This window comes from Pogona vitticeps, chromosome 4, assembly GCF_051106095.1.
Source record: "Pogona vitticeps strain Pit_001003342236 chromosome 4, PviZW2.1, whole genome shotgun sequence".
Lineage (NCBI taxonomy): Eukaryota > Metazoa > Chordata > Lepidosauria > Squamata > Agamidae > Pogona > Pogona vitticeps.
Window position 1 is genome coordinate 188,300,998 of NC_135786.1, and position 17,152 is coordinate 188,318,149.

Below are 17,152 nucleotides of genomic sequence, written 5' to 3' on the forward strand. Positions count from 1 at the left end.
AAACTACAGGATTCTGGCCAATTAATCTTACAAAAGGTACAAAAAGGATTCCATATAAAAGATTCTGAAGGGGTTGTCACATCCCCAAGGCCTTAGTGGCAAAACAGAACCAAGAGGATACTGGTAACAGGGATCTCCTGTACATAAGGCTTACACTAGATGGTAAATTAACTGATATTGTATGCATGTTATCTACCCTTTTGTCTACAGTCTCAACACAGAATATTACAGTTGTTCTGATCTGGCCTTGGCATGTCTAACTTTTATGCTCTTAGGCTATTCCGTCCCCACTCTCAAATTTTTTAAAAAAACAGCAAGCAATCATTTTAATCATCAACAATAATTATTCTATGCAAGGAATACATTATAGTAATGGCAGTAAGAACTGTGGAGCACACAATATTGTTTATATGATTGAAGGTATTTCATTACTAGACTTCCTACTGAAATTCAACAGCCCTTGGATTATTCAGATCTGGGTAAACTTGTCACTGGTTTATTTGGAAATCAATATGGCAAAGCAAAAGAAGACATCTTTGATTATATCTATTCCATCGATATAAATATTCTCCTTTTTATTCACACATCTTTACTTCTCTTACAGATAGAAAAAGTTCTTTGTACCAGGTTTTCAACCAAATGAATTCCTGCTCACTGCAAGAAACCGCCCAAAGATACCATCTAACTAAGGATGTCCTCAGTAATAACTGAGGGTGTGTGTGCATGGGAATCTATTTATGATACCTATGGATTGTTGACTTGACTGTAGTTTTCACTTGCATATGTTTAAGTATAAGGTTTAATGCCCCCTCTTGCTCCCTTTCTGGACACCCATGCTTCTAATGCTCTTCTGTTTTCTGTCATGAGTTCCATAATGCTGGTAAAAGCACACAGGAATGAAATATTGATTGTAATTTTCAGTAGACGGATTCATTCCAAAATCTAAATTCATTGTGAAACAACATCCCACTCTTCTTTTCCTTACCCTAACTAATTCCTGAGGAAAGGGCCCTCTGGAGTTTTCTGGCAAGTTGATTGGAGGAATAACCCAGTCTCTCTTCTGTCTGTGCAGAAGGCCACTGTGCTTACTTGGCTGTCTTGGAAATACAATGTCTTCCATTTTCCTTTGCTCCTTTCCATTGCAGATAACAGAGGGGAAAACAGAAATTTGAATTTTTGTTTAATAAATATTCTCACAATGAAAAACAATTTAAATACAAAATGTCAGTAATCAAAATATACAGCGAGTGCCTCCTCTCCAAACCATTTGTGTTCAACAAATGGCACAGAATGAAAAAAAACAACACCCTATGTACAACATGTTTCTTTTCTTGTAAAATATTATCTACCTCTGTTTTCAAGTAAGTTGGTTGTGGAGGTTTTAAGCAATTTATTATAAAGTGTGCTGTGTAAACTACTCTACATTACTTTATATTCCAGCTGCAGACTAGTTAATGCTGTACAGAATTTAACAGCATACCTTTAGAAATATCTCATTATTTAGAGCTACAGTTCAGGTAATGCATGACTATACATTAAATTTAGATCGGAGTGTGCTAAAATATAATTTGAGTTCCATGGGTAGTTTAATACAAAGTAGTAAGGAATGTCTAAAATATTTATGACCCTATTAAATCCCCAAGAATTAATGTTGTAATTATTTTAAACCTATGTCAGCTATGATGGATGCTGTAGATGACCCAGTTTGCACTGTGGACATTAATCTCTGCATGGCATCAACAATTCTTCACAGCATCTGTGAGTGTTCTGGCTCTCAGCTGTTCTTGATGCAAACTTGCTAGCTCACTTGTGCATTTGGAGGATACAAAGGAAACCAAGTTTACCTCAGCCTTTGGAAACCATATTGCATCCACTCAGTTAAATGTACTGTTCAAGAAAATAAGGTATTTTAAACAGAAGACATCCTATGTATTTTCCATCATTTCACTATTTCCACAAATAATCATCTAACCGGAATACTGAAGTTGCAAGAGTAACTTTTTCTAACTGGGACTTACTTCGGAGCAAATATACTTAGCCAACATTGCTTGCCTCCTGAGTAAACATGGCTGAAATTATTTTTGAGCAAACACACAGGAAATTTGGAACTTGCACAAAAGACTGTACAGGCTGAGGATCTATTCTGATCTGTCAGTCAGAACTACCTTTACTTTCAGTTATTTCAATGTGTCTGCTCCAAATATGATGAAATTTGGAAATAATCCGCTAAGCATAATTTGACACAAACACTGACACAAATCTGATATCCATTTCTTCTGCTGTCCCTTCCTGGAAAGAAGGAGGTCCTGTAACAACGGAAGAAGGCCCTATAGTGCAGAGATTAAGATTCAGATACACTTTCACAAGAGTTCACATGGCACTTTGGTAGAAGAGGATGGTGTGCAACAATGGTGCAAGTAATCTCTTCAAAAAGAGTGGTAGCATTAAGGTTTTCCACACTAACTTTTGCCCATGCCAAGAAGCTATCTGTTTCCTATTTAAAAGAAAAAGAAATCAGTAGCATGTTTCATTGAATCAATTCAAAGCTGCTTGTATTTCAGAGGACATCTTAAGTACTTTGGCTATAAGCTATTTATTTTATTGTAGCTACATCTATTAACATAAACCCTTCTTCTTTTTTTTTTTTTTGGTACAAAAAAGCAAGTGAATGAATGGAACAAAAGAAGTACTGTAAGGTGTATATATTTAATGTATTCGCGAAGGCTGTAAGGTGTATATATTTACTTCACACTTGCAGCAAGGTATAGTGTAATGTCTTTCCACAGCTTGGTTTAGATCACTTTCCACAAGAGGGAGACTCTCCCCATTACAAGCAACTCAAGAGTCATGAATAATTTACACACCCACCTACACCCCGCAATTTGATTATTGAGGGCCAAAGCGAAGCCACTACTCTCTACCAGAAACGCTTTCCTGCTTCAGCGGTAAATCTGAAGTTCCAGTGTTATAAACCTGACTGATGGGTCTGAGAAGAGAATTGTTTATTTTGTGGTTATTTATAACTGCTTGAATAAATATTGTAATGGTTTCAAGGGATTTAGGATAAAAGAATGACCACTTCCATTTTAAACTGGGATATAAATGTTCAAAACCCAAGAACCTAAAACCCAAACCCTGTACAAACAAAAAAAGCTCAAATGTAAATAAGTTTAATGTTCTTACTAAAGTGTGGTTTTTAAGCTTTACGCAGGATGGGATGGCAAAGTTATATTTAAACTGAACCACTATTTGTCAATTTAGTTACTCAATAACCTAAAAAACCTCTGGATAAAATCTGAAAATTCTCCTCCAATGTAACTTCAAAGCCGTATTTTCATCTTTTACCTTCACTAAATCCTCTGGCTCAAGAGCTAGTTTCACCATCACTTGCCACTGCTCTGTTGTTTCTTTGTCCTTTGCGTACAGAAGGAATTCAGTAGGTTCTGGAGAAAGCTGAAAGCTTCTGGCTGCATACACCACACCATCGTCACCCATTCTGAAATCTGCTGGTGCGCTGCTTTCAAAATGCACTTTTCTGCTTCCTTCACAGCTTCTAAATCTTACTGCAAACACACACACAAACAAATACAAATATAATATCAAGATAAAAATGGGTGTAAACATTACATTCTCTTGCAGTTTGGATAATGTAATGACAACAGTGATGATAGTCTGATAGCCCACCTCCCTTCCAGTAAAATCAACGCCACTGTCTTTCTTCATATTTTATCCTGAGGTGAGTCAGGTTAGGCTGAATGTGAATGACTGGGTCAGGGGCCTGTAGAGAATTCATGGCTAAGTGGAACTAGAATCTGGATCTCTCATATTCATGACCAGTACTCTCGCCACTAATGCAACACTATATTTTACCCTTCTTTTCAGTAGCTTGAAAAAATGCTGCCAACTACAAAAAGATGTTAAAAAATATGTCTCTTGTATGATGGCAGATGTAGAACAATGTTTTCTCACTTTAGGAGACCGTTTCCTAGATAAAATAAAAGGATGCAAATTTCTACCATACACAATTACCTTGTTGTTCACTTATGGACACAAATAGAGTAGAAACAAATATACAAATTAGCCACATGCACATTAAATTTTTTGAAGTCTTTCTTAATTAATAGGACCTGTATGCATTTAGCCAAATAAAAACTTGGATATGTTGAAGCCCAACAGGCCACTATCTCTCACACTCATTCCTGACACAGTGATAGGAAAGACACACAGAGTGTGGGGAGGCCTGTCACATTTTTTGCCACTTCAAGCAATCCTCAGCTTTCCTCCCAGTGTGGATTTGGGGAAATGATAGGAATCACTGAGCTACTGCCTGGATGGTCCACTCACTTCTGTAGTTTTTCATTCTTTGTGCCAGAGTGTGGTGAAACATTCACTGTAGGGATCAAGATTTACTAAAGCCTCTGGTATTATGAAATCTTGTGTTCTGATTTTCACTCATTTCAGCAAGGATAATTTAAGAGCTATTTCTGCTGAAGTGTGTCATTTATATAACTGATACAGAAAACTGTTTCCAAATTAATAAAAGTCAAACAAGAATGTGATCCCTTTAGTGGATGTTTAGTGTTTACTCCTATTCCGCTTCAGGATGGCCATCAGTCCAGAGGTTTAAGCATCTTCTTGCATTATTGAGTAATCCTGCAATAATCATTGCTCAGAACGAAGGAAAGAAAAAATAAAAAGGAAAGAAAGGAAAGAAAAAAAATAGAAAAAATAGTGACAACTACAGGAATCATGATTTTTAAATAATACTACTGTCATGGTAGACTTATGGAGCCATTCTTCCTCCATTAGGAAAACAAGGGAGCCTGATGGATTCTCAAGGATTTTCTGGTTGACATAGCTGGCTCTCTTATTTATTTATTTATTTATTTATTTATTTTATTTACAATATTTTTAGCCGCACCATTGCCAGTGGCTTCTGGGCGGCGTACAACATTAAAACCTAAAAACATTAAAAACATTTTAAGAAACAGTATAAAATACCATATATTAAAATATTTCTTAAAACAATTAAAACATTAAAATTAATTAATTAAAATGCTGGGTGAACAGAAAGGTCTTTGCCTGGCGCCGAAAGGCCAAGAGTGTCGGAGCCAGGCGGATCTCTCTAGGGAGGGTGTTCCAAAGTTGGGGGGCAACAACCGAGAAGGCCCTATTCCGACATGCCATCCCCTTCACCTCTTTCAGGGGTGGCACCTTCAGAAGGGCCTCCTGGCCTGATCTTAGAGGACGGGCAGGCACATATGGAAGAAGGCGGTCCTTTAGGTAACCAGGTCCTAAGCCGTTTCGGGCTTTATATGTCAAAGTAAGCACTTTGAATTGGGCCCGAGCAGCAACCGGCAGCCAGTGTAAATTTTTCAGAACCGGCGTGATATGAGTCCATGCGGCGGCACCACTTACCAGCCGCGCAGCCCGGTTCTGTGCCAGTTGCAGTCGTCGGACCGTCTTCAAAGGCTGCCCCACGTATAGCGCATTGCAGTAATCCAGTCTGGTTGTTACCAGTGCATGAGTGACTGCTGCCAGGCTCTGCTCATCCAGGTAAGGGCGAAGTTGATATATTCTCCGCAGCTGTAAGAAGGCACCCCTGGACACCGAGTCCACCTGGGCTTCCAAGGTCAGACTGGGGTCAAGGAGCACCCCCAAGCTGCGGACCCTATCCTTTAGGGGGAGTGTGATCCCGTCTAAGGTAGGGAGATGGCCCTGTAACCTATCTGGCGGGGCACCTACCAGCAGCACTTCAGACTTGTCTGGATTGAGCCTCAGTTTATTGACCCTCATCCAGACCATTATCGAGTCCAGGCACGAGTTCAGAACGGTGACTGCCACACCTGGATTGGTAGAAAAAGACAGGTAGAGCTGGGTGTCGTCAGCATATTGCTGACTCCTCAGCCCAAACCTCCTAACGACCTCCCCCAGCGGGGGAAGCCTTGTTCCCATGGTAAGACACGGAAATGACATGGCTGCTCTTGAATGTATTCTCCCCTTTGAACAGTATAATGTAAACTGAATAAATAAATACAGCCAAATATAAATCCACTATAAAATTCTTAATTAGAGCTGAGCTATGGAAACTGTCTTCGGACAAGCTCTGGCTCCACGGCTTGAAAAATGGGATGAGCACCACCCCCTAGAGTCGGACATGACTGGACTAAAAATGTCAAGGAGTACCTTTACCTTTATATTTTGATTTTTATTTCTACTGTTATTCAATTTGTCTTGTATTTTCAATAATCCATTTCAACTGATTTCTCAAGTTCATCGGCTGTTCATACAAGTCCTATATACCACAAGGAAGTGGGTAGAGGCCTCCCAAAAGCTCTAGGCATCCATGTTTTCATGGAGACGCCATAAACCACACAATGTTCACAAGGATGTGATACAATTCCTGGGCTTGTCCACAAACTTTTGGCAAGCTGCCTAGTGCCTAATACTTGGGCAGAGTTCCTTCATATGAACACTATGAAACTTCCTCCCAGCTTTGATGATGTTGAGTTAATAGTTTTGATGCTAATCACACCGGTTAGGGAAGTGTTTACCCAGAAAATTTAATACAGAGTTTCATTGTAAGCTTTAGCTCAGCCCAGACAGGGTTAGATTTCATTAAGTAAGCTGAGAACTACTGACACAGTCTGAAGGCTTTACCTAGTTGTCTTCTATGAGCTAAACCTATGAGCTGCATGCCTCCTGAAACAAAAGTTGCTATAGATTTTTCCACAGTTTGTCTAAACTGTGATTAGACTTGGAGGCAAAACCAGAAAAATGCTTCTACTTTTCATCAAATTTGCTCAGTTATCCTCAGGCATTTTTTTCTCACAAAAATGATCTGAGTTAAAACATACCTTGTACACATTATTAGGAATCTTAACAATACACACCAGTTATATTCTGCATATGGTGTGAAAGCTAGTTGTGGTGGTTTCATCTCTGGTTCCTTGCAAACATTTATAAAAATAGTGGAGGAGTCTTAACAACAACAAAATATCAAACCCTCTAAATAACTACCTTAGTAGCAAGAAACATCAAGAGATGTCTTACAGAAGCCATTATACATATGGAACTGGGCAGCTACAAAGAAACACAGCATTTTAGATTCTTCTATTTCTTTCTACCCCTTCATAATGTATGAAAAAATAAGCATTTTCTTATAGGCTTAAGGTACAAGGGTAGGTCAGAGGTTTCATAATGTAAGTGTTATACGTGAAATTTCATAATAAGGTTTTGATGGAAGAGGGGCAGTCTATCTCAATACAGCTGAATAACTAAAAAGAAAAGCTGGTACCTTCCTCATTGATATTCTTCCTTCAGGCAACTGAATACTATGAAATTCAATGAAAATTGCTCTCTTTTGACAGCCCCTTGCTGGAAATGCATAAAATTGTCAGGGCCCTGGCAGAATTATTCTCCTCTGCAAAGAGTACACATTAACAAATTATACTGATATATATAACTAGTCATAATTAAATTACATATTGTGCTGTAGGTAGTTTTTACTCCACCACATGGCTATTTGTTCAGTAAATATGATTCTGATCAGTTAGCATAATATGTTTCAGCATTCAACAAGGAAGAATAATTATCACTTTTCAAACTAATGTTTGTAGAAACATTAAGGGAAAATTTTTCTTGTGCAGAAACAGAAATTATTAATGCTAATAGTTTTTGTAAACTAATTGAAAAGGATGGGCAAGTTATTTATAGGCTGCAACTTGCAATATAAGACATACTATGATTTATATGTTTCTTCAAGCAGATGAAAAACACTGGTATACTGCACTTGGGTTACCAAAGCATAGGAATTACCAATATGATGTTAGTGATTTTCATAAACAGTACCCAATTAATTCCCATTTTTAAAATAATAAAGTCAGACCATAATTTAAGGTATTTCTTAATGTTTCAAAGCTTGCGTTTTATCATTACTTTGCCTTAGTTCAACATCTGACAATGCCTCCTATCAAACTATAATACTTCAAAGCTCTGCAGTTCATGCAGGAGCTCAAGCTTTGATGTGATAATATACTAATCATAGTAATGGCATACATACACCTCTCTTAAATTGTTAAAGGAGCTGCACCACCATTATCTCGGTAATAATTACAATAGCCTTGTAAAGAAGTCCATTATTATAGGACACTACTGGGCATGTGTGTGTCCAGACTTACAGGCTCCGAACATAGTGTGAATTAAGAGAAATGGCAGTTTCTTGTTTCTTTACCAATACTATCTGAGCATAAATAAAAGGATTTAAGAATTAATACTCATCTACAAAAGTTATCAGACACATATCTGAAAGAAAATTTCCTTAATATGAAGTTCTGCTTTCCTTGATATTATATACAACATTATACTGTATGCACTATAAGTTTTCTTTTGGATAACTGCACTACAACATTTTGAGAAGTTTCTTAATTCACACTATACTGAAGAATAGCAGTGTTTTGGTTGGTGTACTGAATTAAAAAGTACTTATTTGACAAGTTCTCATCAAAATGTGAATCAAATTGCATTTTTACAGATGATGTTCTTGGACTAAAACTCCCAGAAGCCTTTACCACTAGTTGTACTGGCAAGCATTTCTGGGAGTTGTAGTCAAAGAACATCCATGGACCTTAGGTGGGGAACTACTGCGGCCAATGTGGGGCAGTATCCAACTGTGGCATTCTACTAGTGAAGCAGAGGGACCCAGGAGAACCATGAAGACAATACCTCTCCTCAATGCAATCCCCTTTTCATCTCCCAATATGAATAGGGAGAAAAGAGAACTAGTTTCTGGGATGCTTGGAGAACTGAAGAACGGAACAGTAGAAAGGTCTGCAGTAGCACAACACTGTATTATTATTATTATTATTATTATTATTATTATTATTATTATTATTATTATTATTATTATTATTACTACTACTACTACTACTACTACTACTACTACTACTACTACTACTACTACTACTACTACTACTACTACTACTAAGCAATAATAATAGAAGATCCAGTTAGGTTAGGTATAGCATGCTGAATCAAGCTCATGGTAGGCCACTCATACAACTGTTTGACCATGAGCATATATGAATGTAGCTCTTAGCTGATGGAAAACAGGAGGCACCTCAGGACCATGTTAATTGCTTTTCAGAAAACAGGCAGTATGAATTAAGCTAAGCGGATCTGCTTCCATTCTGTGTGGCTCAGATCCTTTGGGTGGTCTGTGCCCCTCCTGATGGTTTCCCTGTGGACCCAAAGGGTCCAAATCCTTATACAGTGGTGCCCCGCTTGACAATTACCCCGCTCCACGACGAATCTACTTTATGAAGGGGTTTTTGTGATCACTTTTGCGATCGCAAAACGATGTTTCAAAGGGCGATTTTCACTTCACAATGATTGGTTCCCTGCTTCGGGAATCCATTCTTTGCATTACGACGATCTAAAAACAGCTGATCATCGGGTTTCAAAATGGCCACCGGCTGTGCAAAAATGGCTCCCCACTGTGTTTAGGACAGATTCCTTGCTTAACAGGCACTACAAAATGGCTGCCCTATGGAGGATCTTCGCTGGACGATGTATTTCGCCCATTAGAACGCGTTAACCGGTTTTTAATGCATTCTAATGGGTTTTTTACTTTCGCTTGACGACAATTTCGTTGTACAGCGATTTTGCTGGTATGGATTATCGTCGTCAAGTGAGGCACCACTGTAATGTAATCATAACACATAAGAAAAGTAATAACGACAGGTACAGTGCAAACTAATGCATTAAACTGTACTTCTTGTTGTGTCTTTGTGGCATTACACATGATTCTCTTATTAATTCACATATGCAACGAATTGAACCATATGTATTGAGACGTAAGGTATAAAACCTAAAGTACTAAAATGCAATTTCATTTAGAGTACACTGGAGAACTAAACCATTTACACTCATATCTAATGATATGAATAATTCATAATAGCTGTAAAATTCATATTCAATCTCTTGTACCTCACCAGTAATCTTCAATTAACCAGATTCACTTATCAGGCAATTAAAATGTATGTTCAACAACTCTAGTATCATATTGTATCTGAAACTTGTGGAGTGGGCTAAAAGAGCATACTTTTTTAGTTTGCTTTGTCTAGTAGCCCAAATGCCACACCACAAATGCCTGTCAAGTTGGTTAAGGGGATAATGAACCTACTTATCTATTTGTCTTTTCTGTGGCCAAGGGCTACTGAAGAAGAATAACATGAAACATGGAGTTCTGCTGGAACCGCATGGTGCTGGTACATACACATGTACAGGGCTTATATTACTCCACTGAAAATTTCAGCCTTCCGAGAGATCAAACTTTAGTTTCCACATCAATAAAATTTGTTATGAAATATAGAATTATGTACAGAAAGTTGGGATGGACATATGACTTGGAATAAGTCATTGATGAGCTACTAAAACATCTCTTACCATGGAGATTGCAAGGTTAGTGTCAAATGTTAAACTAATGCTAAATGGCAAATGTAATGGGATTATACGGCATACTAGATTTATCCAGACTATCAAGGATGGGATGCTGTTAGAACAGCACCAGGGCAAGCATTAGTGCATCTATGGCTGTTGGCAGTATGATGCCAGGCAGACATAATGAAAGTATGGACAAAATGCATGGAGGAAAACACAATTTTTAGCAGAAGCATTCCATACCAATTCAACTGGAAACAAAAAGCAAAAGAGAAGGGGAAACGAATTGCAGCTGATACATTGCGAGGATCAGAGAATAAATAAAAATATCAAAATTTGAGGCAAAGAATTTGTGGATGTTGAAGCAGGAGTCTTCAAGGGCTTGAACATGTAGAAGGGGGGAAAGGTGTCCAAACGTCAAACTACACATGACATTAAACTACCGTATTTTTCGCACCATAAGACACACTTTTTTCCCACAAAACAGGGGGGTGGAAAGTGTGCGTCTTATGGAGCAAAGAAAACAGATTATATTTTCCTGTTTTCTTCTCCTTAAAAATTGGTGCGTCTTATGGAAAGGTGCGTCTTATGGAGTGAAAAATACGGTACATGGCCTTGGTCAAGCATTATTTGTTGATGTATGCTTCTTTCAAAAGCTGTAAACAGTAGTCGAAGGGGCGGAGGCTATCACACTAGGTACGGCTGAGGAGGGTTACCTCTTTGCTGTCAAATCATTAGTTTTGATGAATGTCACCTCAAAGTTGCTATTCAGCCTAAGAAGGAAGGTACTATGAGTCACCATTCTGTCTTGGAACACCAGGAGTTAGGAGTTTGATTCTCCATTGTACTTTCTAGAAGAAGAGCCAGCCTGTGTAATCCTAGCCAAGCTGGTCAGTCCCAGAGTGGTCCTAGAAGTAGTGACTCATAAACCACTTTTGATTACTTTATAGCTAGGAAACCACGGCAAGAAATGTCAAGCTATGTTCACTGTCACATGTAATTTAGCTTTAAGAAGAGTGTTGGGTTGATTTTTGTAAGTTTGGAAAAGGGAATGGCAGAGGAACAGACAATGAGTGTATAGAAATACAGTCAAACCTAGACTTACGAACATCCCTACCTACGAACATTTCAAGATACTAACGACTCTGTTCGCAAAAATCTGCATCAACTTGCGCATGGCGCCTTGACCTATGAACGAAAAAAAGGCAGTGGAAAAGGGCGGGAAATTCAAATTTCCCCTGCCTTTTTCCCCGTTCCATTCAAACCATTGGTGGCAAAGAGGCTGCTCTTTTGCCTCAACCGTTAGGAAAAGGGACCCCCAGGAGGTCTCCTCTCCCTCTGAGGGCTTCCCCTGGTAGGCCTGGTCTACCCCCTGGGAAAGCCTGAAGGCGCCAATTGCGCTGGTGGGGAATCCACCAGGAAGTCTCCAATCGTGGCGGGGAAGCCCTGGGAGACCCCCTGGGGGTCCGATCACCGCGGCAGAAAAGGGCAGGAAATTTAAAATTGCTCCCCCACCGCTGCGATCGGACCCCCAGGAGGTCTCCGATGGTGGTGGGGAAGCCCTGGGAGACCTCCCGGAGGTCCCCCGCCACCGCGATCGGAGGCAGCGGTCATCCAGTGCCGGGAGGCTTGAGCCGAAACTTGGCCAGCTCAAGTCTTCTGACATTGGGCGACAGCTGCCTCTGTCACGGCCGGGGGCGAGCAGCCGAAGCACCCCAGCCAGGCTCAAGCCTCATGGCGGCGGCGGTCACGGTGTTGGTGATCACAGCAGCAGGGTATCCCTAGGAGGCTTTGGACAGGTAAGTGCTGTTTTTCTCGTTTTAAAAACTGTTCTGTGTGGCTTTTGCAGGGTGGGTTTGGGCTGGTGGGGTTATGTTTCTGTGCTGTGTTGTTTTGTTTTGTGGTGATTTTTTTTTTTTTTTTTTTTTTTTTTTGCAGTCCTGGTGTGGGACTTGCTCCAATATTTATTTTTGGATTTGTGTGTTTTTGGTTTTTGTTATTTTGCAGTTCCAGCGTGGGACTTGCAGTGTTTTATTTGTAATTTTTTTGTATTTTTTTTCTTCCTTCAGAATGCATTAATCGGTTTTCAATGCAGTCCTATGGGAAATGGTGCCTCGACCTACGAATGTTTCGACTTGCAAACATCATTCAGATACGGATTAAGTTCGTAAGTCGAGGTACCACTGTACTTTTAAAAAAGGTTAGAAAAGCAGGATGGCACAGAATATGAAATAGCAAGGTTGCAAAGAACAATTTGCCTTTTCCCCCCTCAAAGAATTAAGAGTCAAAACCATGAAAATGAATTAAAGCACCTACAAAGCTGGTATAAAGAAATTAACAGGAAAAGAGACAGAAATCATCCCTATTATTGTTCCTGTGTTTAAGAGACTGATAGTCGGTTAAAGTTGCCAGAATGCAGGAAGGTGTTGAGGGAGGCAGATCTTAACATTTCCATTTCTAAAAGCTGTCTTTCCAAAACAAACAAGCACACCACCCCAAACCGCACAAAGAGGAAAGACTGTTCATAGTTTTGTTCACCAATGAATTAGCTTAGCTGCATAAATGAATGACTTAACTGACATAACCATTTGCAGTCTCATTCACGTCTGCTTAGAAAAAAGAAAAGCAAACCTCACTGAATTCAGTGAGACTCACTCCCAGGGTGTACAGACTGCAGCCTTGGTATAGCAATTCAAAATTGTCTGCGGTTTTACAAAATTAGATACTAATAGTTTATCTGAAAATAAAGATGTAATATCCCCCCCTCCCGGAGAATGCTTGGAAACAGCTCAATTTGGAGAAATCAGAAGCTGACATAACATAAATTATGGTTTTCCTTCAAAATAAAATGAATCCTGAAACATTTACAGAATTCAAGGTTCTGAAATTCAGGGTAAATTGTTATGTCAACATTCTCAAACTATTTCACAAATCATTATATTACATTTCAGCTTTTGATCCAGATTTGCTACAACAAATGTTTGCGGACTGCAACAGCAATTCAATACACTAAGTACAATTTCAACTCACATAAAATCAGTGCATGAGAATAAATGCTCAGTTTTAATTTGCCAGGGTATCTTCTTATTTATGCAGAAGAGATAAGAGGGGTAAATTGAAATACATAGTTTCATCTTTCAAAAGCATATTCAATTGTTCGTTTTCCTTTGATTACAAGAAAAAAAAGTGAAATCTTGGTGTCAAGTTGTACAAACAAATTTTATAGACGTTACAGTCTGTTACTTTTTCTTTTTGATGAGCTAATCCAATCAACAGTCTATTTTTATGTCTACCTGTAAATGTAAATACAATAACCGAAAGTTCAGTCCTTATATTCACAGTTTAATTAATTTACACATCTTTACTAAAACTTGCTACCAAGTGCCACTTCCCATAATCCTCTCTGACTGTTGAACAAAGTCATCACTGGCATGCCAGAAAGAAAACAGGATAAAGTTCTTTCTGTTTGATAGAAATGTCTATGCAGCTTTTCAAAACAAGAATAGTGGCCGTCAGCAAAACACAGATTTGGTATCTCAAACACAACCCAAATTACATCTGATTCACTGATCCTTTTCAATTCTTGCCCCTACCACTCACTGACACAAAATCTTCCTGAGCACTGACATTTCTTTTGTCTTCATTTAAGCAGAAAAATGTAACAGAAAGGAGTAAGCATCTTAGGGGAAACAATAAGCTTGTATTTAGAGGAGAGCTTTGTTCTGTAGTGCAGATACATAGTAAAGAGATTTCTGTCTCTCTTGTGCTATTTAATAAACAGATGGCAAGTATAAGGTATATTGTTGCAGAATTCCACTGGAACATCTTTCCACAAGGAAAACTGAAAGAGGGAACAGTAAACCAATGTCAATGCGCACACACAAAAAGAAAAAAGAAAAACCAAAAATTTCTTCCCCAATCGTGATTCTGGACAGTAACAAAAAAGCAGCATAAAACACAAATGTCATGGTTGTGATTCTATGGTGCATGTTAGTATCCAATGCCAACAGAATTGGGACTTTCTTCCTCCACCCCATCCCCCAATAATGCTGCCTCTCTCAGTGCTTTCCTTACTTACTGCCTTATTAGTGCTGGAAATTACCAAAACATGTGCTTGGGGTGCAAAGGTAAGTGGAATCACTGTTTCTGAAGCATCTGGGTAAAGAGGAAGTACAGTACACCGTGATCCGACACGTATTTATTTCAGTAAAGTTACAGCCCATGATTTCCACACAATGTCCACAGCTACTTTATCATTGTAGGAAAGTTATTCCTATTTTTTCAGAGACAATCCTATTTCAAACAACAGACACCTAATAGAATAGATATATCTTTAACAAACAGTGGGAGATCAATAGAGAGAGTGTATATCAGACAGACCTTTGGGGGTAGCGAATTTCACAACTTAGGCACAACATGTAAAAAACTCTCATGTTCTAACCCACTATTACTGTGACAAATGGAAAGGCTCCAAAAGTTTAAACTAGAATGAGCAGGTTCACACAGTAGGTTTCTTTACATGTTCTCATGCTAAACTCTCAAAGGGTAATGATCAACACCTTGAACTTTATTTCATTCATCATCAATAGTAAACCAAATCAAATCTCACAATTAACAGTCAGATCAAGCACTCATGAGAATGCACAGAACACAGCCTATACCTACGTTACTCAATTTATTCTGTCTAGGAATGACACTGATCATTTTGAAGTGGGCAGGGCGTAAGACAACCTTCTAAGACTCACGGCACCTAAGCATCTGGAAGATGCTCTTCAGTGTGCTAGAGACTGGACTTAGGATCCATTACTTCTTGTGAAGCATTTGCTTTGTGACTGTGGTGTGGCCCTTCTCAAAGACAAATACAATAGAAAAACAGAATGGCTTTGTTGTAGGTTGTTTTTATAATATAATCCTTCTCCAACAACAAACCACACAATGAAATATTACTCTTGCTCATAGCCAACTTGAGAGAGAAGAATACAGTGGTGCCTCGCACAACGAGTGCCTCACACAATGATGAATTCACACAACGATGCCTTTTTCTGTTACATTTGCTGCCTCACACAGCGATGTTTCCTATGGGGGATTTTCACACAACGATCTCCCTTTTCGCTCCTGTAAAAGTGTCTTACAATGTTTGGACGCTGTTTTAAATGATTGCAATGGTTAGTCCACCTCCTGAAACCTATGCAAACTGATTTTGGTGTTGTTCTGACACTTCGTTAATTTATGATGATTTTTTATTTTTTCCATTGGAAACCATTAGACAGACCATCCAATGGTTTCCAATGGAGAAAATTCAAAAATCATCATAAATTAACGAAGTGTCAGAACAACACCAAAATCAGTTTGCATAGGTTTCAGGAGGTGGACTAACCATTGCAATCATTTAAAACAGCTTCCAAACATTGTAAGACACTTTTACAGGAGCGAAAAAGGACTTCGCAAAGGCATTGAAATGTATTGAGTCAGCTTCAATACATTCCAATATAGGAAACATTGTTTCACTCAACGATGTTTCCTATGGGGATTTTCACTGAACGATGGCAATCCGTTCCAATTGGAACGGATTAACCAGTTTTCAGTGCATTCCTATGAGAAATGGTGTTTCACAGAACGATGTTTCACACAACGTTGACTTTTTTGGAACCAATTAACATCGTTGTGTGAGGCACCACTTTATAGAGATGAAAACCAATCATAACGCACTTGGCTGTCTCTCTGGATTACAACACACTGTTTTCAGCCACAAAACACTCAGGACGGTATTCCCTGTAATTCATCTTTCACCACTTCTCCAGGTAGGCTGTCTCATCTGCTACGGTATCATTCAAACCTTGCCAAAATCTGCAAAAGTTAATTTTTTGGGACTAAAAAGGTAAAGGTAAAGGTAAAGGTTCCCGTTGACAATTTTTGTCCAGTCACGTCCGACTCTAGGGGGCGGCGCTCATCCCGCTCTTCAAGCCATAGAGCCAGCGTTTGTCCGAAGACAATCTTTCCGTGATCACATGGCCAGTGTGATTTGGACACGGAACGCTGTTTACCTTCCCACCGAGGTGGTCCCTATTTATCTACTCGCATTTGCACGCTTTCGAACCGCTAGGTTGGCGGGAGCTGGGACAAGCGACGGGCACTCACTCCGTCGCGTGGATTCGATCTTACAACTGCTGGTCTTCTGACCCTGCAGCACAGGCTTCTGCGGTTTAGCCCACAGCGCCACCACGTCCCTAGTTTTTGGGACTAAAGCTTCCAGAATATCCCATCCAGCATATCTACTGGCTACATTAGCTGGGGGAACTCTGGGTGATGTTGTCCAGAGAAATAAATGATCGAAGCTCCTGTCTGGCTCCGGAATATTTCTTTGAACTTACATAATCTAAAGCTTCAACTCCTGGGACCAGGTGTGGGGAAAGACAAAAAGAAGACAGAGAAGGAAGGGAGGCTATTTCAAGGTTCTGTAATGTAAATTATAGGTCAACGTGTCATGGGACGATGCACTCATTTTTAGGATCTGCCTGATAATGAGGACTCAGCCTTTGAAAATGATTCTGAATTCATCTGGGTGAATCTCTCTATATGCATATATCTGCATGTTTGCTTGCTAGGCCTCTATGAACTCTGCCAACTGCTATTAATAAGACACATATACAGTTAACGTAAAAACTCGTATGGCCTGTGTAGTTGTTTAATTATCTGTGGAGATGTAGCTGGA

At 39.2% G+C, this 17,152-nt stretch overlaps 1 protein-coding gene across 4 annotated transcripts in view; it reads right to left on the reverse strand.

Moving 5' to 3' along the window:
* The window catches only part of CDH2 (cadherin 2), a 146,104-nt gene that overhangs the window by 35,606 nt on the left and 93,346 nt on the right, over positions 1-17,152 (reverse strand). For all 4 annotated transcript variants that reach the window (XM_020808933.3, XM_078393687.1, XM_078393688.1 and 1 more), the window contains exons 3-4: positions 3,346-3,563; positions 986-1,132 (exon numbers count right to left, since the gene is read on the reverse strand). In XM_020808933.3, the coding sequence (XP_020664592.2) occupies positions 986-1,132; positions 3,346-3,563 (365 nt within the window). The remainder of the gene's footprint in view (positions 1-985; positions 1,133-3,345; positions 3,564-17,152) is intronic.